Raw genomic sequence first — 23620 nt, forward strand, 5'->3', positions numbered from 1 at the left:
CATCCAGAGACAAGTGCTGGCCCAGGACCTCCTAAAATCAGCTTCCCGGGCACCCCACCCTTCTTCCTACAAGACACACCGTGCCCCAGGCCCAGTAGAGAGTCCACACTCTGAGCAAGGACAACCCTTTGCCACCCTAGTCTAGCCTGGGGCCCGAATGCTCCTTCCTGTGAAGCCTGAGGTCTTGGAGCCCTTAGAAGCAGCTCACTTTGCAGAACAGGCAGTCTAATGTGGCCAGTCGGGGTCTCTGTGCCGACTTGATAACCACACCCCTTTTTATCTTATCTGCTGAGACACAGCCCTGCGCCAGGTATGAGGCTCAGTGAGCAGAAGGTGGGCTGAATTTCAGGCTCTAGACGCCCTCGTGCAGGACATAGTTGGCAGGACTATCCCAGGGAGCAAGGGTGTCTGGTCCTGGCCTGGGCTGGCTGGAGTAAGATGAGAAGCACCCAGTTTGCTCTGTGGCCAAACCCAGAGCTCTTAGAGCCCCAGGCAAGAAGCCATGAGAAAGCAACTTTGGTTCTATGCACACATTTGTGTGTGTGTGTGCGTGCGGGGGGGGGGGGGTGCTGTGGGGAAGACGGGAGTCGTGTATATGTGCGGGGTATGTGTGAGGAGTGTGTGTGCATGTGTGAGTGTGGGTGTGTGTGTAAACGGAGGTATGGATAGGGGAGGGTCTATGTGTGTCAGTTTAAACTGGAACCATGTGTTCTAAGGCCAATTGTGAGAAAGAAAGGGGTGGGGCTGTGCACCCTGGAAATTTTCCTCGTTTAGGGTACCACAGATAACTGAGGGTATCTGATGCCCTTCCCCCAACTGTCCTGGTCTCCTCAGGGAGCTGAGGTCAGCACGGCCCCAGGCACCAGCAGCCCAGTTCCTAGCTCTTGTTTTCAACACAGGCTGCTTTCGCCAACAGCTGCATTGACAGTCTGGACTCAGGAAAGCAGAAAACAGACTGGCCTGCAAAGCCACTCCTGGGCCCATCACTTCTCCCAGAGATAGGGGGACCTGGTGCTTAGTCGATGTGGGTGGGAGGCATTAGGAAGTGCAGACAAGAACACCAAGGACCTGATTTGCTTAAGGCAGTCACTGAGGTCCAAAGACAAAGGCAGGAGAGAGGTAGTGAAAACCCATCTCTACTAAAAACACAAAAAATAGCTGGGTGTGGTGGCGCACACCTGTAGTCCCAGCTACTCGGGAGGCTGAGGCAGGAGAATCGCTTGAACTTGGGAGGCAGAGGCTGCAGTGAGCCGAGATTGCTCCACTGCACTCCAGTCTGGAGACAGTCAAAAAAAAAAACAGAAATAGGAAAAGAAGGGAATAGGATAGGAACTGAGGAAGGCAGGAGTCCCTGGGAACCAGCCTTCCACAAACAAGTGCACAGGCTGTGCACTGCGCAACTACAAGGGAAACCATTCACACAGATTACTCTGGGATTGTATGACAGGTAGGGCCAACTGACAAGGAGGGAGGGAGGAAGGTAGCTCATGGTGATCCAGACCCAGGGCTATGGCCCATGTTTTCATATGGTCTATGGACCTCACAAGAAGGCTGTGGGATGCATATCATTACCCCTTGTTACACATGGGGACACTGAAAATGTGACCTGTTGAGACACACAGAGGTTCTAAAGCGCAGAACTCTGAACTCCTAGTACAGTGTCCTTGGAAACCGGAGAGGCTGGAGTCCTCTCTGGACCTGCTGGTCAGGCTGCACCGGCCTTGCAGGTATACATGTGCACATCCCCCAGGGAGCTCACCCTGGGAAGGGATGGCTTTCCTCAGCCTTCCTGGAGGAGTCCTGAGCTGCCTGAGTGAAACAGCAAATCCCTTTCAGTCCTAAACGCAGGGTGAACCCCCGATGAACCACTTGGAGATGGGAATAGGTGGGTTAGGAGAAGGGGGGTGCTCAGGGAAACAAACCAAAGCAAGACAGAGAAACCACCCGTGCTGTCCCTCCACAGGGCCCTGAACAGGGAGCCAGGTGCTTACAGCGTGCGTGCGGGCTGGAAGGAGGGAGGCTCAGACATCCCTATTTTCGCAGGCCAGGGGTTCCAGCTCCCTATCACCTCTACCATACAGCCCAAAGATAGGGAGCCAGGGGATCAAGTCTTCCAAGACCCCCTTCCCAGGGTACACTGTGATGTCCCAGAATTCACAGGCCACTAATTACAGGAACTGCTAATACAGTTTCCCAAGTACCTCCTGACTCAGCTGCTTCATTTCCCCTCTTCTTCCTAGGTCTCACCGCCTAAGCGAAGCAAGAGGTGGTGAGGAGGGAGGGCAGGGCTTTCCTGCTCAGGATGTTCAGCCTCCCCTCTCCCTCCCACCTGCGACAGGATGAGGACTCCAGGCTGTGTCTTCCCTGGAGGGCTGACTGGGGTTAACCGGGCCCTTGAGCAGACTGCTGACCTGGACAGCCTCTCTCACTGTCTTCCCTCTGCACTCCCAGCCAGGGCAGGCTTGGTAGCTCACACACAGCCATAGTGAAGCCCCAAAGAGCCGAGCCTGGCCCTGCATCAATGCCTGCCCTCATCAGAAAAGAGCTGCTCTCTGCAGAGAGGACACCAAGGCAGCTCACAAGGGCACTGGACAGAAGCCCAGGTCTGGCACTAGTGGCCTGCACCTGGGCCAAGGGCCTGCACCACTTGGGCCTTGTCAATACACAGCTGCAGGACTGGCCTGTCACATCATGAGGCTGTGACCTTTCCTCTGAGGGGTCTGAGGTGAACAGTGCTGGCCTGGGCAGACCATGCTCTTGCAGAAAGAGCAAAGGTTTCTGGGACTCACTATGGTGGCACAGACATGGCAGGGTGGATCTGTGTCCCAGCTGGAGCCACAGAGCACAGAGGGTAAAGGCACATGCAGACAGTCACCTACCTAGGTCCATTCAGGCAAGAGTTCTAGCTGCTTCCCAGAGATCCCCAGCGGTTCAAAGTCCTCCCTTACCCAGAGTCTGACTTCCGAGTGCTGATGTGGCTCCAGCCCTGGCAACTAGCTCCAATATTGGGGTGGATGTGGCATCATCTGATTTTCTTGTCAGAGATACAACACATGGCACAGAAAGGGTAGGGGGCCATGCAGGACACTCAGCAAACTGTGGCAGGACAGGCTGGGGGTGGGGGCCCAGAGCAGTTGTTTTTAGCCTTTGACAGCATCTGCCTAGCATTTCAGAGTTAGAAAAAAGAAAACAGGCCAGGTGCGGTGGTTCCCAACTGTAATCCCAGCACTTTGGGAGGCCAAGGTGGGCGGATCACAAGGTCAGATCGAGACCATTCTGGCCAACATGGTAAAATTCCATCTCTACTAAAAATACAAAAAATTAGCTGGTGTGTGGTGGTGCACGCCTGTAATCCCAGCTACTCGGGAGGCTGAGACAGGAGAATCGCTTGAACCCAGGAGGCAGAGGTTACGGTGAGCCGAGATTGTGCCACTGCACTCCAGCCTGACAACAGAGTGAGACTGTTTCAAAAAAAAAAAAAAAGAAAACAACGATGATGATGATGATGATCTATAATAGCTCATGGTTACTAGGTGCTTGCTATGTGCCAGCCAGAAGAGGCTTTTCATCTGAAGCATTTCTTTTCGTCTTCAAACAACTCTATAAGATGGATAGTACTATTCCCACCCCACCTGCACCCGCCACCCCACACCATTTTTCTGATAAAGAAACTGAAATAAAGAAACCTGCCGAAGATCACTGTGCTGGAAGTGGCAGAGGCAGGCTTAGAACCCTGCCAGCCTGACTCCAGAGTTCTGTCTTCTAACCACCACACCAGGTGACCTCCTTTAATGAGCAATTACCCCGTGTTTTTCTGGAGTGAACAGTTTTCGAAGTGCTTTCACTACCTGATTCCCTCCTCTTATGGCCCAGATCACTGACACCATTGAGCTGAATTTCTCTGTATGCCTTTGGCTGCCCTGCAGAGCTGCAAGCTCCCCAGGAACTTAAGAAGCAACCCAGGGTCAGGGCCATAGAAGGTGCCTCTTGTAGCATGAATAAACCTAATGAGGTGAGGCTGATATTGATGTCTTCATTTTACAGATGAGAAGACTGAGGCCAGCTGTCTCCTGAGCTACAGCGGACCTGAATTCCTCTCCTGACCCCTGCCTAGGACTGCCCCAGGTAAAACGATCCCATACAGCACAGGAGAAGTGCCGGTTTGCCAAGGTACAGCATAGCCCTGGGTGCTTCTCCTCTGGTATGTAAGAGAGTGAACATGCCAGAACCATGGAGCCCATAGCCAACACCCCTCAGGCAGGCTGCTTACCCCGGCTGATCCTCTGCTTCTCCCCGGAGAGGATCCCTGGTGTGTCGATGACGCTGATGCTCTCCAGCACAGGGTTGGGTAGCTGAGCACACACGAACCTGCATGGGCAGAGGAAACCTGGGTGAGTACTTGCCCGCCTTTTGTGACCCAGCCCCATGACTCCAACTACCCGTCTTGTCTCTCTCAGGTGAGCTGCAGGTGCATCCTGAAACGTTCAGTTCACCATGGGCTTGCCCAGTTCAGGGCGTGACTGACAGCTGACCCAGGGCTGAACCCCAGTTCTCCTGCCTCTCCCCACATCCAGTGTTAGAATGCCCTGCACCCGGGTGTGTTTGGTGAAATGCTTTGTGACCAGCAGGGCTATTCCATAGCAACATCCCATCTTCATGTGTGATCAAAGCCTGGGTCTAATTCTTATGGCCCCCAAGTCCTTAGTTTGTCCTTGGTCAGCTATCTCCCTTCCTTGAGTAACCCCACTTAGCTTGGCCCTTTCTAGGAACCTCAGCTTTTTTAGATAGTCAATGAGAAGACACCCTGCCTGGCCTTCATATGAGCCCCTAGGGACTAGTAGGGCAGGAGGGACTTCAAGGATCTGTCCCAAGCCATCACTGCACAGAGTCAGGGTCTGAGGATCCTCTTTCTGATTTGATCCTCGTGGGCAAAGTGGCTGTGCTTCCCTGTAGATGTCCTCATTTGTATATAGAGTATCATTCAACAGTAACTGAAGGCCTACTCTGTGCAAGACAGCAGGCTGGGTGCCATGGCCAGAGGATTACAAGCCTGGCTGGCTTAAAATGCAGACTCCCAGGAGGCAGGCCAGAATCCCAGCCCCAAAAGTAGATCTCACTCAGGATCTATGCTTTGAGGAAGCTCCCTGGATGATTGTGAGGCAGCCATGGTTCATGTTCACCAAATCCTGCTGTGGGGGACACTAAGATGTCCAGACCTCGATCCCTGTCTCCAAGGAGCACAGCCTGGTGCAGGACAGGAGGCCTATACATGGACAACCAGAATACACAGTGCAATGGGACCAGCACCCTGAGAGAAGTCAGATGAAGTGTTTGGAAAATTCAAGGCAGAAGAAATGGCTTCCAGGGAGGGCTTCCTGGAGGAGTAGGCACTGGAGCTGGCCTTGAAGAATGGGAACCACCCAGGAACATTTATCTGGACATCTAAAGGCCAAACATCTCTATTAGGATAGCAGTCAGGTGTTACTCAAGAAAAGCGAGGGAAGGGGAGCAAACAAGGGGTGTGAAATAAGACCACTCAGCAGCGCAGAGACAGGAACCTGGAAATCTAAAAGGTGCAGCACCTTGTGCGGACTGCAGTGAAGCCGGTGGCACGTGCAAGAGGGCTCCCATCATCCCTGTTGTCGTTTCAATGGACATGCCTGGCAGACCCCCAGCCAACCTAAACATACACCACTTTAGCTGCTGCGTGCTCCTGGAGAAAATCTCAGAACCTCACGATTTCATAGGTGCCTGCAGTAAGCCACATTCTTTCATCATTCTTCTATGGTGATGCATATTTTCTCTCTCTTTCTCTCTTCAGTATTTTCTGCTGGGAATGTCCTCTTTTTTTTACATTTTTGGTGTCACTTCACTCATTAACGTCAGGGTCAAATGGCAACTTTCCCACAAAGGCCTCATCAGCCCTGCTCTTCCTCTTGCCTGGGTTTTCACTGGCTCTCTCCAAGCCTGTGTCCACTGGACTGGATCAGCCTTATATTCCCCCACAAAACGGAGCCCAAGGCCCGTAGGGGCCTGGTGTCTGTTGAAATAAAACATGAATTCTATCCCTTAGCAAGGCACCTGGGAGGGAGGCAGGAGACACAGCCCCTCCTGTGGCCACATTTCTTTCCTTGTCAATGTCTGCTCTCTAGGCCAGACATGAGGTCACTCTGGAAATGCAGGATCTTGCCTGGGTCCCCTTCATTTTATTCATTGAAATCACAAATATATAGAGAGATTCCTGACCCCTTAATAGTATCACCTTTTATGTGCATGTTACTTGTTTCACAACACCTTCCTACATATTTTCTTTATACTTTTTTTTGTAAAATACATGCACATGGTAAAAAACAAACAAACAAACAAACAAAAAACAACCACAACATGGTCCAGCAAGGCATAAAATGAAATAGGAAGGTGTTCCTCTTCTCCATCTTTCTGCCCTGCTCAATTCCACTCCCTAAATGGAACCACTGTAAGCCAGTTACAGGCTCACACCTGTAAACCCAGCACTTTGGGAGGCCAAGGTGGGTGGATCACTTGAGGCCAGGAGTTCCTGACCAGCCTGGCCAACATGGTGAAACCCTGTCTCTATTAAAAGTACAAAAATTAGCTGGGCGTGGTGGCACATGCCTGTAACCCCAGCTATTCAGGAGGCTGAGGTGGGCCAATTGCTTGAACCCAGGAGGCGGAGGTTACAGTGAGCTGAGATCACGCCACTGCACTTCAGCCTGGGCGACAGAGCAGGACCTCATCTCAAAAAAAAAAAAAAAAAAAAGTAACCACTGTAAAGAATTATATATTTTTTCCTTTCTCTCTCAAATTTTCTTCACACAACATTTGCAGGATTAGATTATGGCGATTTACATTTTATCACTTTCTAGATGAAGATAATAATATTTAAAGAGGTGTCTTTACTTAAAGTAAACCACCCCCATCCAACCTCACCCACACCTCCTGGTTTCAATAAATTTAACAATGGAGTTAATGAGACTTGCTGGGTTTGATTAATGACATAAGGGCGCTCAGCTTTCAGGAATACACCCAGCATATGATGGCAATCTCTTAAATTCTGTTATCATAATAGGCTATACGCTATTACATATAATACAGTACACTATATCATTATAAGCACAATTATCCCAAAATGGCATTATTCACTAAACCTGTACTCCTCTTTTGTGATGAGACCAGTTTCCTCTTGTCTCTCCCCGGCTTTTCCCTCCTCTCCCCTGGGGTCTAGCTCCTCCTCTCTGCCTTCAGATAAGACGATGCTCCTCAGCTGACTCACCAGCATTGCAAACTCAACCTGTCCAAAATCAAATTCATTGCCTACCCCCTTGCTCAGATATCCCTGCTTCTCTTCAGCTCTGGCGATTCATTCTCCTGAATCATGCTCATCCCACCCCCTCCATTTCTGCATTTTAGCATTTTGGGCATCCAGGACCTCTTTACTCAGTTCCAGGTATGAGAGACACCCCTGGACTCCAGGACGCCTGCCCCACTGCACCTTACCACCACGACCTCCTCATTCTTCCTAAACGGACCTCGGCTTCATTCCCAGGTATGAGAGACACCCCTGGACTCCAGGACGCCTGCCCCACTGCACCTTACCACCACGACCTCCTCATTCTTCCTAAACGGACCTCGGCTTCATTCCCAGGTATGAGAGACACCCCTGGATTCCAGGACGCCTGCCCACTGCACCTTACCACCACGACCTCCTCATTCTTCCTAAACGGACCTTAGCTTCATTCCCGACATAAACCAAACCCCATGCCTGGGCCTCTCTGCCAGGCCAAGTTCCTGAGATTTCTCAGCATAGCCCTTCCTTTGCTCCCTACTCTGGGTGCATACCTTGGCCACTCACAATTCCACATTTCATTCATGTGGTTGTTTCCCTGTCCCTGTCTCAGACTGTTATTGACTCCATGCCACTGTAAGAAAGGTCAGAAACAAGTTCATAGGTTTATAAAAAATATTATTTGGGGCTGGGCACGGTGGCTCATGCCTGTAATCCCAGCACTTTGGGAGGCCAAGGCAGGTGGATCACCTGAGGTTGGGAGTTTGAGACCAGCCTGACCAATATGGAGAAACCCTGTCTCTATTAAAAAAAAAAAAAATACAAAATTAGTCAGGCATGGTGGCACATGCCTATAATCCCAGCTACTCGGGAGGCTGAGGCAGGAGAATTGCTTGAATCTGGGAGGCAGAGGTTGCGATGAGCCGAGATCACGCCATTGCACTCCAGCTTGGGCAACAAGAGTGAAATTCTGTCTCACCAAAAAAAAAAAAAAAAAAAAAAAATATATATATATATATATATATATGTATGTATATATATTTGGAATAGGAGACATCAAGAATCCTTTGGGCAATGAGCCTCACCTTCCACAACTGAAAAATGGCCACAGCAGATGCCTATTTCCATTCACTAAACAATTAAGGAATCAAATGAAACAAGACATAACACTATCACTAACTAACCTGTTGGTTACTATGTGCCAGGCACGAAGTGTTTTCTGTTCACTGTCCCATTTATTTCTCCTTTAACTCCTACTATCCTATTTTACAGATGGGAAAAATAAGAAACAAAGAAGTTTTGTAACTTGTTTAAGAGCCACAGTATTAGGCAGGATTTGAACCCAGGTCTATCTGAAGGCAAAGCCCGTATTCATTACCTCTATTCTAAACACCTCCAAGTAGAAAAAGTAGTTTTAAAATTATTTTCAAAGTATTTACCATGCACATATGAAACTGGATTTATAAGTGTTATAAGTGTGAGCAGGGGATCAGCCTGCATTCTGGTTAAACAGAATAATTAATGCAAAGGCCCAGATTAGTTTGCCAAGCATTCCTAGAGCTTTCTCCATTCAAATCATCATGATGATCTTGGTATCTGCAAGGCTGAACTTGTTCTGGGGGAAGAGAGGTGACCTGTGTAAGCTCATTTAATTTAGTAGAAGAGTCAGTGCTCAAACCCAAGGCTTCCCTCTGAAGTCCGGGTTCTTCCCCCCAGGTAGAAACAATATCCGTGAACAGAAAAGAACCTTCGTCTGTCTCCTTCCAGTTGGATGCAAATCCCAGCCACTGCACGTTTAGGCAAATGCTGGGAACTAGATGGAGCATCCTCCTCCACTTTTACTAGGGGTAGGTGCAGGGTAGGGGAGTGTGACCTAAGTCAATGCTGTATCCTTCCTTGCTCCCTGATAAGGAGGAATCAGCCCAGCATTTGCAGCTGCTGCATCTCACAACTGACTCAGTTACACTCTCAGCAAGCAAGGGACAATCTAGGTATGGAAAGATTGACAGGAGACTCTAGGCACCAAGCCTCCCAAGACCCTGCCTATTGTTCTTTCACCCCCCATACTCTAAGAAGAAGAAAAGAGAGCACCCGAAAGTGTTGTGTTCCCCTCCACACTCACCTATTCAAGAAGGCGTTGCCAAAGGCGTTGAGTTTCCTGAAGGGTTTCTTGGGGTCCACCACCAGGGCGTTCCCAGGGATGATCCCCTCCATGTCTCCCTGCATCACCGCAATGAAGGAGTCTGTGGTGGGCTCGGGCCCAATCCTCATGCCTGGGAAGTCCTGTTCCAGCAGGTACCTAGCAAGAAGGAGCACAGTCCTAATGCAGGCATTTTGCTCAAAGACCAACACGGCATGTCTACTATAAGGCAGACAACATGTGAGTCACAGGGGAGGGCAGAGCCACAGCAGCAGGATCTCATGGCCGGGAGAAATGCCTGTTAGATAATGAGTCCAAAGAACTTTGTAGAGCAGGTGGAATTTCAGCTGAACTTAAAATATTCTGTTTTTTGGTCCTTATCTTTTTCCCTTTCTCAATCAGTTGGGGGCTGGTGGGCGGGGGTGGAAGGAGCAAGGTTTAGGCTCAGAAACAAAGCATGGATTGAAATGATTCTTACAGAGTATTACAGACTCCATAACTGAAGGTAATCTGCTGAAGCACCCACACAAAGGCATGGTTAGAACTAAACTTTCCATAGACTCTGCTGGCTTTTCATAGGTCTTTATTTAACTGGTTCTTTAATATAAAAATAGCTCATATGTGATACAAAATACAAACAATATAAAAGGTACACTATGAAAAATGAATCTCTGGCCGGGCACGGTGGCTCACGCCTGTAATCTCAGCACTTTGGGAGTCCGAGGCAGGCGGATCATAAGGTCAGGAGTTCAAGACCAGCCTGGCCAACATGGTGAAACCCCGTCTCTACTAAAAATACAAAAATTAGCTGGGCGTGGTGGCAGAAGCTTGTAATCCCAGCTACTAGGGAAGCTGAGGCAGGAGAATCATTTGAACCTAGGAGGCAGAGGTCGCCGTGAGCCAAGATCATGCCATTGCACTACAGCCTGGGCAACAAGAGTGAAACTCTCTCTCAAAAAAAGAAAGAAAGAAAAGAAAGAAAAAAAAAGAAAAGAAAGAAAGAAAGAAAGAAAGAAAGAAAGAAAGAAAGAAAGAAAAAGAAAGAGAAAGGAAAAGAATAATGAATCTCCATCCTATCCTACACCTCTAGTATCTGTATTTTGTATCCTGTATCCTTCCAGAAATGTCCCATGCACACAAGTACTATGCTATTAAGTGTTCACACAGATCTACACATTTATGATCTTATTTATTTATTTTGTTGAGATGGAGTGTCACTCTGTTGCCCAGGCTGGAGTGCAGTGGCGTGTTCTCAGCTCACTACAACCTCCACCTCCCAGGTTCAAATGAGTCACCTGCCTCAGCCTCCGGAGTAGCTAGAATTACAGGTGCCTGCCACCATGCTTGGCTAATTTTTTTGTATTTTTAGTAGAGATGGGGTTTCCCCATGTTGGCCAGGCTGGTCCTGAACTTCTGACCTCAGGTGATCCACCTGCTTTGGCCTATCCCAAAGTACTGGGATTATAGGCATGAGCCACTGCGCCCAGCCACCTGATCTTATTTTTTAGCATAGAAGCAACCTGCACACCTTTCATTCTAGCTTTCTTGTCATTATCCATTTAATTCCAACTATCAAAGAAGAGACTACATTCAAAATGCCTTGTATAGCACCTGGCAAAAACAGATATGTTCAACAAATGAGTCCTCCCTTGTGCCCTTGGGTATTAGGCAATTTCATTACAAATGTAATAGTATATGGTGGGATTCCCAGATAGAGATTATAATTGTGCTATGTTTTTAAAAATGTGTTTGGTTTTTTACCTGTACTACCTAAATAGGTGTCAAAAAGTTACCTTTTATGTGTCAATACCTTCCTTCCGCACCCAACACCCACACACACACGCCTCCCCACAACGCGTGCATGCTTTGTAACCATGAAGGATGTTGTAATGTGCACAAGCAGGAATGTACAGATCCTGTGATGATTACATGGATATTATCAATGCATGTGTTTCTTTTTATGCTTAATATGTTTAGGACATAGCAGGACAGATCTATTCTATTCCTCCTAATGACAATGTAGAATTCCATTATATGGGTTATTACTGGCTAATTTAACGGCCACATTGCTGACCATTTACAATTTTACAAATAACTTTCAACTATTTCAATTCTTCCTAGATGGAAGACAAATGGCAGTAGGAGAGTTTACACATTATCCCAACCAGACAGGCGAAGAAGAGGAAGGGGGTTTGTTTATTTTCATGGAATGGTTTTTAACATGTTCTCTTTCTGTCCTTTAGTGTGGGCCAGGAGGGGGCCAGAGGTCCAAGATCTGGTCCTGTTCACTCACTGTGCAGCCTCAGGCAGGCCCCCTCCCCTCTCTGGGCCCCATCCTCCGTTCCCTTTAAGAGGCTAGACAATGTGATAGAACAGGTGCCTCCTGTTCTAAAAGTCTGTTCCCTGATCTGCCTGAAGGATGCACTTCTGGGTGGTGCCCATCTGTGTCACTCACACCCACACAGCTCTGTCCCTCATTGGTGGCCACTCCTGAAAGGACAGGGGGATGGTGAGCAGACTATTCCTCTGACCTTCTGGCTGTGGCCCGGGAAGGTAGGTGACTCTCTGCTCTTCTCCAGGTCTGCACGGTGAGAGCCCAAAGTCCCCTCCCCCTCTCCATGGTCCTCTTTAGAAGCCAAGAGCAGAGGCACACGGAACCTCTAAGAACCAGCCAGCCCTCCAGGAGCTCAGAACAGCTTTGAGCCAAGCAGCATGAGACCAGGCTGAAGAAAGGAGCTCAGAACTACCTTGGGTTGGGACCGGCCAGAGGAGAGCCCTGGGGCATCCTCCAAGACCTTGATGGACAGGAGCTAAGAGATGTTGCCCAACAAATACAGGCCCTTGGGGTGGGCTCTCCCCAAGCGCTGAGAATCCCCCTCCTGCTTTAAACCTTGGGGGCCTGTAGTTATGCACAGAGGGAAGAGCCAGGAGGCCCTCAGGAACAGAGATGTTAAAACAGAGACTGTTAAGTTGGGAAACTTGGAGATCTCCTAGTGGGTGGTCCTCAGCCTGCTGCACATCCCAGCCTCCTGTGGGGCTTTAGCTCTTGGTGTCTGGGCCCCACTCCCAGAGGTCCTCACTGCTCTATCAGGAGTAGAGCCCTGGACACTGCTACTTCTCCAAGTTACCCAGCTGATTCTAGGTCCAGCCAGTGTTGGTAACCTGCTCTGGACCCAGCCTTTCATTTGACTGAAATAACTGCTGACATTCCATAGCCTTTCCACATGTCACACATTATGCTAAATGTTTTGACAACAGCATCTCCTTTGGTTCTCACAGGAGCCCTATAGATAGGCAGGCACTGAGGAAACTGAGGATTAGAAGGGTTACATGGCTTCTCAAAGTTAAACAGCTAGTAACAGAGCTGGAATCCACATGCACATCAGTCTGACCAAATCCTTCATTCTTCAACTGTCTTCTACCCTGAGGAAACCACTGCCCAGCGAGCTGATAAGGCCCCACAGGCCGACAGGGCAGAGCTAGTACCAGAGGCCACATCTCCAGGGCCCATGCCCTCGCTCTCTGCCCATCCTGTGACTCCCTAAGGTGGGCCAGCGCAGGTGGACTGCAGCAGCAGGCCTGGTCTGCACAGAGGGGTGGTGGCCAGGGAGGCTCGCTAGGGCTTCCTCCCACTCATCAACATCCCATTTGTGCCTTTGAGCAGCGTTCTGAGCTGTGAATTTACTCTCTGGTTCCATGGTAGTTAAAGTCAGGTTGCTATGGGCTCCGTCCCCAAGGGGGAGCCTCGGCAGCCAGCCCTGGAAGAAGCTGCTGATCCGCTGAGAGTTGGAGCCCTCCTGTCCAAAGGCCACCTGCCACACAGGGCACAGATGGCTTTCAGGTTGTCTTGGGAAGCCCCTCATCCCTCCAGATCCCAGCTCAATGATCGGAGTATGAGAGCAGGATTTCCCCTGGTCAGAGGATCCTTCTGAAAGCTGGCACTGAGGTTGTGATGAGAGTGAATCCTAACAGCTGGCTAGGCTAGCACTTCCTGCCTTCTCAGAATACCTTGTCCTTCAGGGCCTCCTGGGAGAAGCTGGGAATCTCAGTGGCCTGGGGCCAGTCAACCTGCTTCCTCTAACCTTGAGGGCTATGCTCTTCAGGGGGTACTTAACTCAGGGAACCTCAGTACCTCCCTCCATAACATGGTGGGTAATCATTCAAACTGACTGAGTACCTGCGATGTGCTGGATGTTATTCTAAATTTTCCATGGATTATCTCATTTCACCTTCCCATATACTATGATGTCAGCACTATGCTCTTCCTCATCAAATGGACCTAATAAGAAAACCTATCTCACAGGGTGTTCTGAGGATTAAATTCATTGTAGAAGTTAACCATTTAACCAGTACCTTAAATTACCTAGATTATCATTCCATTTGAAGTGCCCCAGGTGATGCACTCAGTAAATAGTAACAGGGCTAGGATTTGAACCTGGCCCTTGGATTTGAGTTCATGCTCCTAACCACTACACTCACTCTCCTTTCCTGCCTTGACCAGGAAATGCAGCCATCTTTAGGGACAGGCCAAAAGGGTTGAGCTCCCTTTTAGAACAATGAATGGGACAAGAAGGCCACAAAGAAACATGGTTTGGCAGGAGGCAGGCAGGGCCAGGCCTTGGAGGGGAGGTGAGGCTTTGAGGCCCACAAACGCAGGAGTGTACTCATCTCTATAAATATCAGCCGTGGGGTTCCCTGCTTGGCCTCAGTGACTGGGGTGTGGCATCCCAAAGCTGCTGCTATCATGTGATCAGAGCAGGTCCCTGGCCCCAAGGGCTCTAAAAGGACACTTTTGGACTTACAAACAGTCGGGCAAGATTACCCTTCATGAGAAAGATTCCACCCTGATTGGGAAACCCCATTTATCTTTGCTTGCCCAGGCAGCTGATCTAGTGAGTGTGCGGATGAGAAGCTCTAAGCAGGGCTCTGCAAGGGAGCAGCAGCAGTGGATTGCGGGAAGTAGGGATCAACAAAGGCTCCAGGGACAGCTGAAATAGAGAGGGCTGAAAAGAACCATTCTGAGGCAGCCTCAAAAATACCCAGAATGAACAGGGCCAAACAGCAGTGATGAAGGATCATCCTCACACAGGCATCTCAAATTCCACCCCCGAGAGGGACGTGGTGTTCTCAGCAGACGAGCGAAGGCTTCCCAGCCTAACAGGGTGGCTTCCGGAGAAGTTACAGGACCGCAGCCTCAGGTGGTCAGGCAAGGGCCTGGGGTTTGTCCTGCTAAACCCACGTGACCCAAAACTTGCTGGCCACACATGGGTCTGGGGAAACACAGTCTAATGAGGCCACCAGCAAGTCCAGGCAGCACAGTCGGGTGGGGTAAATTCTCAGGGACATTTGGGTATGGCTTACAGCAGCGGGTGCCCCTGTAACAAAGCCACTGTGTCCAGAAAGGAAAAATCTATTGAGGAATCTCATGCACTGATTCTTTATGGGGAGCGATACAGATTGCCTCTGTTGCCAGGAGAAAACATTCCCACAGCAGTGTAAAAAAAGAAAAGTTAATTCAGGCCAGGGTGGGAACAGCAGAGACAGGGACACATGAGAATGAGGGGAGACAGGACAGATTGAGTCCAGGATGATAATACTCGCCCTGTTGGCCTCGTGGGTTTGAGGGAGACTGTAACGCACCCCATAGACACAAGCGAGGAAGTGGATGGGAGACTCCACAGCCAAGTTAAGGCATGAGTCAGCTCTGTGTTCCCTGGAGCAGCTATAACTGGCCCTGTCGAAAGCACCCTCAGCCATGTGATGAAGGGATTCCAGCACGAAGGAGAATCTGGTGGCCAGCGAGTCCAGCCTCCTTGCGACAGGCCAGCCCGCCCAGGGCACTACTCGGCACCATCCCCAGAGCTCAGCGATGTGCCTCTTCTCCAGCCCTCCCCTTCGTGCTGGAGAAGGGCCTTCCCGCACCTTCCTGAGAGCCTGCCTCTAAGCTCATATCAGAGTCAGCTCGAGAGAGAAGAGGAAATGATAAAGCCCCATGCACGGGGCCTGGAGCACAGCTGGTGCTAAACTGGTTCTGCCTCCCCCTGAATCCGGTCAATAATGCTGTGAGGCAGTTATTACTATTCACATCTTATGGATAAGGAAACTGCAGGTCAGAAAGGGGAGGTGGCCTGACCTCTGTCAGACCTTCCTAACCAGGTCTCTGGGCAGGAAGTGGTGGAGCTGGATTCTGCTGACTTGGACTGTGTACCATGGCCTTCGTCCCACTGTCAATGGGAGTGGGAGGGAGACCTTTCCCCAAAGGTCTTTCTCCTCCCAGTAAATGTTTTTCCTGATGACTTCCAGGCACCTGACTTACAAGGCAGCCCCTAAGCCAGGCTGAGGCACGTAGACACAGTTCCTCTGGCTTAAGGCCTTCTGCTCCCTTGTGTAACACTTAGGCCTTATAAGAAGCAGGTGGATTTTCACCCAGGCCCCTTTAGAGAGCCAGCAGATCAGAACCCTGACAGACTAACGACATCCCCTGGCCTCGGTGGGTAGACAGGGCTGAAGGCGATGCAGGGGCTGTGCCCGGCAGGATGGACTTTGCAGTGAGTGGGTCTACTGGGGCGGTGGTCCTCTTACTTTATCCCTTTGGCTTTCTGGAGAACCATCTTTCCCGGTGCCGTAGCGCTGTAATGTCTGGGGTGGGGATGTCAGGGTGGTGATGAGAGCTGGTACAGCCACAGCAAATGACAGTTCGCCTTTGGGGTGGGAGGTTGCAGTCTCCTGAAGTGGGAGAAGCTGAAAGGGTCAGCTCAGTAGCCCTCAGGGTGGACTCCCAGCAGCCCCACCGTGTGCTCATGCCTCAGAGTCCAAGTCACATGATAGAAGGTCCGTGTAACCCTCGAGACCAGCCCAGCCTCCCTGTGGAGCCCAGGGCAGCTTAGCTCTGCAGCCCCAGGCCCCCACAGCCAACCCGCTAGAGCCCCTATCTCAGCTCTGCCAAGGTCCTGGGAGGCCTCCCTCATGGCCCACGGAAGTACTCAGGCCTTTCTCAGCCCCTGGAGCAGCCAGCTACTCACCTCCACTACCTGCAGAATAAGGGGCCACAGAAGTAGGCAGCGGGAAGGAGTGACCAGGGGCCAGAGGGTCTAAGGAAGGAGGGATTCGAGGCTGCATGCCAGGCAGAGAAATAGCAAAGGAAGAATAGCAGAGGCAGGAGGAAAGGCTGCCAGGGCCCGAGGGACACAGAGCTACTGTACTCCAAAGAGGCAGCCTGTGTTGGAGAGGGCAGCCGCCAAGCCAATTTACTGTTTATTTTATTACTCTGTGTTGCCGGGCCTTAGGCCAGGGAAGTTATTTCAGGCAAAGATCACAGCACATTAATTAGTTATTAGAAGAATGTCCTTTTCTGTGTGTTCTTCCTGAGACAAGAAATAGACCCCGTGGCAAGCACATATAACAGAAAGTAGATGGACCCTCGGGGCAAAATGCCAAGAACTAGGGGAATGAAGAGGCAAGTCTTTGTTTCTGAGGAAAAGGCCCCTCACAGGTTCAGGCCTGGGATGGAGACAAGAATCAAGGCGAGAAGCAGGGATGGGAGAAGGGAGGGGAGGAGGCCTTCTGAGACCTAGGCATGTACGCACTTATCCACCCCAGAGCAGCCTCACTCGCTCTGGGGAAGGGATGCAGTGTCAACTCACCCTCTTGGAAAACAACTGCAAAATATGACTCTTAATACAACAATTTTAAAGTTAAAAAATAATTTAAACAAAATTCTGCCCAACCTTTGGCCTAGCAATTCCACTTCTGGGAATCTCAAAAACAAAACAAAACAAAACAAAACAAAACCCACACACACAATATAGGAAAAAATAGTATACACAGAGATATTCAGAATTATTCTACAATAACAAAAAATTAGAAATAGCCTAAAACATCCAAGAGAAGTAGATTAAGTAAATGAAGACTCGTATATACACACAATGAAATAGTATGTAGCTGTTAAAAACAATGCTATTCATTAGTTATTACCCATTAGTTAAATGAATAATTGTATATACAAACAGTGAAATAGTATGCAGTTGTTAAAAATAATGCTTACAAATAATGTTTATAACATGGGAAATGTTCATGCTATAAGTAAGAAAAACTGGCCAGACGCAGTAGCTCACGTCTGTAAATCCCCAGCACTTTGGGAAGCTGAGGTGGGTGGATACCCTGAGGTAAGGAGTTTGAGACCAGTCTGCCTAACATGGCGAAACCCCATCTCTACTTAAAATACCAAAATTAGCCAGGTGTGGTGGTGGGCGCCTGTAACCCCAGCTACTTGGGAGGCTGAGGCAGGAGAGTCGCTTGAACACAGGAGGCGGAGGTTGCAGTGAGCCGAGATTGTGCCATTGTACCCCAGCCTGGGTGACACAGTGAGACTCCATCTCAAAAACAAACACAAAAACAAACAAGCCAGCACACAAAATTATATGTACAGCATGATCTCAACTGTGCTATAGACTAGCTACAAATACTGGAAATATATTTTATATATAAATTATATGCTTTATATATAAATGTTTTATATGTAAATTAAAATAGCTTCTCCTAAGTCACGGGATTATGGGTGACTCTCTTTCTTCTTTAAATTTATTCTTTTCTATATTTTCCAATTAAAAACAACTGTTTATTGGATTTTATAAGAAAGAAGAAAAGTACACGATTTGGTTCTGGAGGGTTCCCTCTGGTACGACCCCTCCGACAGTGCTGGCTGACACTCCCCCAAGGGGAGACAGCTTTTGACACATGAGCTAAATTCAGTTGCTGACATGAGTGGGGAGAGGGAACTATTGCACATGGAGGATAAGAAAGAAGAGAGATCTGTCTCTCCCAGTCTTGCTGTCTCCCTCAGACAAGGAATCATCTGTGGCAATTTGACTCTGCCACTTTCTTAGACCCAGTTAACAGCCAGTGATGACTCAGGCAAAGCCGGGAGAGTGTCTCAGACAAAAGGCAGTTAAACCTGTCTGCTGCTTGGGGATCCTCGCCTCTCCCCATCTTCCCTCCCATTCTGCAAAATGTCTGCTGGGAACCTCCTATAGCTGAGATCCTGGAAGAGGCCCCGGAGATGCTAAGGCATGGATGTTGTCTTGTCAGTGATCGTACTCCAGGAAGGAGAAGCTACAAATAATGTAGGAAAGGTTATAAATACCATATGTGCAGAGAGCCAGGGAAGGCTGTGAGAGGGCAAGGGCCATCTGCAAATGGCCTGCATTTCCCTTGAGGCACGAATGGGCCAAGTGGAGGCCAGGACTCACAAAGGAAACCCTGCACACAACTCAGGCAGCTCTGAAGTGCCTTTGGCAGCAATGGGTGCTTAATAAAACAAGGGGCATGGCTTAGATCAGGGGTTCCCACCCTGAAGTCCAAAGATGGCCCTTGCACCCCCAACATTATATGCAAATTTGGGATGCATGTACATTTTTCTTTTTTTTTGAGACGGAGTCTTGCTCTGTCGCCCAGGCTGGAGTGCAGTGGCCGGATCTCAGCTCACTGCAACCTCCGCCTCCCGGGTTCACGCCATTCTCCCGCCTCAGCCTCCTGAGTAGCTGGGACCACAGGCGCCCGCCACCTCGCCCGGCTAATTTTTTGTATTTTTAGTAGAGACGGGGTTTCACCGTGTTAGCCAGGATGGTCTCGATCTCCTGACCTCGTGATCCGCCCGTCTCGGCCTCCCAAAGTGCTGGGATTACAGGCTTGAGCCACCGCGCCCGGCGCATGTACATTTTTCTAAAGATAGAAAGTTAAGAAGCAATGGATTAGATTAATCTCAAAGGCCTCTTGCAGTTCTATCAATACAAAACATACAAGAGCCAACAGGCCCATCACCTCCCAAACTCCTTCAGAAATCACTTGGCCTCTTAAAGCTGCTGAGCCCTAGGCTGTGCACTCCACAAGGACAAACTCAATGTGGTGTTGTGCTTAGACATGACCTATTAGCATGGTGCTACTTCCAGAAGGCTTGCATTACAAGGTCGATGTTAGAGAAAATTAGTACCTAGAAAATTAGTAACTAGACTGTTAACTTTTCAGCTCTCCTCACTAAAGCACAGCATTTCGCATGCTGTGGATGCTCAGACAGCCAAGGAATAGGAACACGGGTACCCCTGCTTTCCAAGCCCTCTGCAGGAGATGAGCACGCTTGACTTTGGGGGGATACCAAACTCCATTCTCAGTCTGTGGGAGCCTGACTCTTAAGATAGAGGGCCACAGCATTCTCAACAGTTTGGAATGGCTATAAAAGAGGCCAAGAAAAATGGCCGGCCTTGAAGTTGGGAGGATTGACGACTGGAGAGAAGCCTGTTATCTAAAGATAGGAAGGGCCTCTGGTGGACCTCTCTGAATGCAGGGTGAACAAACTGACTTCTTGAGCTTCCCTTCAGCCCAAGGATTCTGTAATTGAAGGGAATGGATGACTCACTCTCAAGAGTTACAGGCGTTTAGCCAACCATCTCCTCACATGCGTCTAGGACTTAGATCCCAGGTCTGCTGCCCACTCTTTAGATGGCTCTGCAGAATTCATTTAACTTCTCTGCTCCTCAGTTATCTCACCTGCAAAGTCAGGAACTGGATGAGACAATGCCAATATCCCTTCCACCTCTAAGAGTCTTTAATATTCTTATTGAGCCATTAAGATCAAATAAGAGAAAGGAAAAAAAAAAAAGCATTCTGCTTCTGGACTCTGTCGAGTCTCCAAGATACATATATACACACCCAGGAGCTCTGCTTTAGAGAAGGAAATGATAAAAGGAGGACAAGTAGCATCCCCAGGCCACCTCCGTCCCCAGGCCTGCACCCATCAGAACTCAGCTGCAACTGTGAGGCCCCCACGTGAGTGCCAAGCCCCTTGAAAAGCAAGGGAAGAGGTTTTGCCCGTGAATGATGTGTTTCTAAAAAGTGAAGATGCAAGACATCCCCACCAGCATAAGGTGCTCCAGAGACCAGGAGCTCTTCAATTGTGCCTCCTGGGGCTCGATTGCATCATCCATAAGATGGGGAGACCAGGAATGGCTTTACACTTGAATACTTCAGGTTGACCACTAGAGCCAAGGGCCAAGTAGAGTGTACAGGTATTGGGTAGGATGGGAAGGGGGACCAGCAAAAATTATGGGGTAAGATTTTGACGCCTGCACAAACACAGATATCTTCAGAGCCCTCAACTGAAGGCTTCCCATTGGTCCCCTGTCAGGAGTGGAGCACCAGGAGTGACCGGAGGGACTAGGCGCTGGGCTCCGGGGTGGGCTGCCGGGACCCTGGGCCGGCTCACCTGATGAAGGTGGTCTTCCCAGTGGAGTACTGGCCCACCAGCAGAACCATGGGCTTGTTGTCGAAGTCGGCATCCTCCAGGGCGGGCGAGTGGAACTCGTGGAAGCGGTAATGCTCTTCCAAGGGCAGCAGCTTGCTCTTGTAGAGTTTCTTGAGCCCCTCACTCACCGTCTGGAAAACCTCGGGGTCCTTCCTCCGGCGGTCGTCGGTACCCAGCCAGCTGAACATCGCAGCCGCCGCTCGCCCCCGGCACGCAGCTCCAAGGGAAGACTCCTCCTCAGGGAAAGATGTCCCGTAGGACCGGTCCGCCGGGCTCCGAGCCGCGCCGCCGCCTCACCCAAGCACGGAGCTCAGCCGCACCATGGCCCGGGCACACGGCTAGGAGGGCCGGGAGCGCACTCTCCCTGCTCCTGGGACCAAGTCCAGCCGCTGCTGCATCCAGCAGCCCAGGCCAGAGGGAGGATAAATGATCTGGGCTAGAGGAGGAGGGGTGCAATCTTGGAAATTAAAGTCGAACCTGCAAGGAAACTGCCAGATACCGGGGTCCCCGATCGGCCCCCAGCCCTCGCCTGCTCTGCCCTGCGTGCAGCAAGGGATGCTTCGGCTCCGCTCCTGCCAGACCGAGGCGGCTCAGGGGAGGCGGTGACACTGCCCAGCCCGCGGACAGCTCCGCATCCGCAGCAGCATCCTGCAGCCCCAGGCGCTGGTTTAAATGCCAGCTGGGCAGGAAGCCGGCGCGCAGAGGAAGTCCCCGAGTACTGGCAAGGCTGGGCCGGCCCCACGGTCCCGGCAACGGGAAGCCGCGCAGGGCGCCGCCATGTTTGTGGGCAGGCGCTCGGCTCCAGACCTGCGGCCGCGCGGGGAGACGGATGCTGACCCAGTCCCGGGTGAGAGCGCCGGTGTCTCAGTCCCCGCCTCTGGGGCTTCTATTTGGGAACAGCGCCCTCTCAGGGACGGCTGCGAGGACAGAGTTGACCTGTTCATCACCCTCCCTGTATTGAATCGCCTCTCCTTCGGTTGCTGAGGTCAATTTCCTAGGAAAACAGGTACTCTACTATTTGGGATTTTTTTTTTTTTTTTTTGGCATAGAAAGAAGGACCCACTATCAGGTTCCACAAAATAACCAAAACTGTCACTACCCAAACTTTTAGCTAGGCTTAGGGTGAAGTCATAATCGTTCCCTTTTATTTATTCATTCATTCCAGCAAAACAAAACAAGCCAACAAGCAAAATCCCTGCAAGTATTGGGCATTTATTATGGGGCAGATGCAATTTTGGTGACTGGATACAGAGATGAGTGCTGAACAGACTCTTCCTTCCAGGAACTCCAGTGAAGGCAGGCTTTAAAGAGGAGGCATGAGCAGAGGGCCATGGGAATACAGGGAGGATTCACTCCTTTTGTGTGGCTAATTTGAGGAAGGCTTCACGGAAAGCAGGACTGTAAGCTGGATCCTAAATGATGAATTGACATTCATTATTCTAGCAGCATAAGGAAGGAGCATTTGCAAAGGCTTGAGGAACATGGGAGAACTTGGTGTGCCTAAGGCAGAGTAAACTGTTTGGCATAGCTGGAGTGTAGGGTTTAGGAAGGTGGAAGAGAGTGAAGGAGGCCAAGCATGGGCTGAGTTCTCAGTGAACATTGCTTTATTTAACCTTCGTGGCAGATCATATTATCTCCAGCATCATACCAAGGAGTGTGAGTGGTAACACTGTTCAGGTGTAGGCAAAAGCAGTGCATTGTGTGTAGAGAATTTAAACCCAATAATAAACTGGCTGAAAGTTGGCATGCTTTGTATTGGCACCATTCTAAACAGTATAGTGAGAAAACACTCTTCCCTGCCCAGGCTGATGGCTCCCACTACCCTCCCTTCCACAGATGAAGAAGGAGTAGGCTATGGACCAGGCAGGGACTGGAATGCCAAGAGCAGTGTCAGGGGCAGGGACTGGAGGGGCAAGAGGTTGGAGATTGATATAGTTTTGCTCTGTGTCCCCACATAAATCTCATCTCTAATTGTAATCCCTGTAATCCCCACGTGTCTAAGGACAGAGCTGGTGGGAGGAGATTGGATCATGGGAACAGTTTCCTTCATGCTGTTCTTATGATAGTGAGTGAGTTCTCGTGAGAGCTGATGGTTTTATAAGGGGCTCTTCCCGCTTCACTCCTCACACTTCTTTCTCCTGCCATCTTGTGAAGGACGTGTTTGCTTCCCCTTTCGCCATGATTGTAAGTTTCCTGAGGCCTCCCTAGCCATGCAGAGCTGTGAGTTAATTAAACCTTTTTCCTTTATAAACTACCCAGTCTTGGGTATTTCTTCATAGCTGTGTGAAAACAGACTAATACAGAGGCCAAGAGACCATTTAGGAAACGATTCCAAAACTTGACAGCAGCAATGGGATTGGAGAAGAGGTCAGACTCAAAAGATTTTTTCATGGAATAGAATTGTCAGATCTTGGTACGTGATAAAAAAGAGGACATATGGGTGAGGCACAGTCTAGGATGATTTTGAATTTTCTACCATAGGGGATAAGATCGTCGGAGAACCTCTTCCACTAATTAGTGGAGGCACAGAGAGAGCTGATTTAGCAGACAGAGATAATGTATTCATTCTAAAACATGTTGCATTTGAAGTGCCTGCAGGAGCTTCAAGAAGAGTATGGTGAAGCTGCAGGGATTTCAGAGGGGGGGGGATTGATTAGAGGCCAGTGCTGAATAGAATCTCCTTAGTTACATCTCAGATCTCCTGACTCTCTCCTTGAAACCCAAAACTGACACCTCTTGTTGAGAATTCACTCAGATTAATATTTCACCCTTGGTGTTTAGTTACTACCAGCATAAAAACCTAAGGAGTAATATTAAAGATATTTAACAACTCATAAGGCATGAGAATCAAACACCCAGAACAGACACTGGCCTTCCCAGT

The 23620-nt window shown here is 49.7% G+C and overlaps 1 protein-coding gene across 1 annotated transcript in view; it reads right to left on the bottom strand.

The window, feature by feature from the left end:
• The window catches only part of EHD3 (EH-domain containing 3), a 33981-nt gene extending 12446 nt beyond the window's left edge, over positions 1–21535 (bottom strand). Inside the window, exons 1-3 of the mRNA XM_011960555.1 lie at positions 20701–21535; positions 9426–9602; positions 4271–4368 (exon numbers count right to left, since the gene is read on the bottom strand). Of these exons, the coding sequence (XP_011815945.1) occupies positions 4271–4368; positions 9426–9602; positions 20701–20927 (502 nt within the window). The 5' untranslated portion in view covers positions 20928–21535. The remainder of the gene's footprint in view (positions 1–4270; positions 4369–9425; positions 9603–20700) is intronic.
• Between the last annotated feature and the right edge of the window lie 2085 nt (positions 21536–23620).

Source organism: Colobus angolensis, unplaced genomic scaffold, assembly GCF_000951035.1.
Source record: "Colobus angolensis palliatus isolate OR3802 unplaced genomic scaffold, Cang.pa_1.0 Scaffold515, whole genome shotgun sequence".
Taxonomy (NCBI): domain Eukaryota; kingdom Metazoa; phylum Chordata; class Mammalia; order Primates; family Cercopithecidae; genus Colobus; species Colobus angolensis.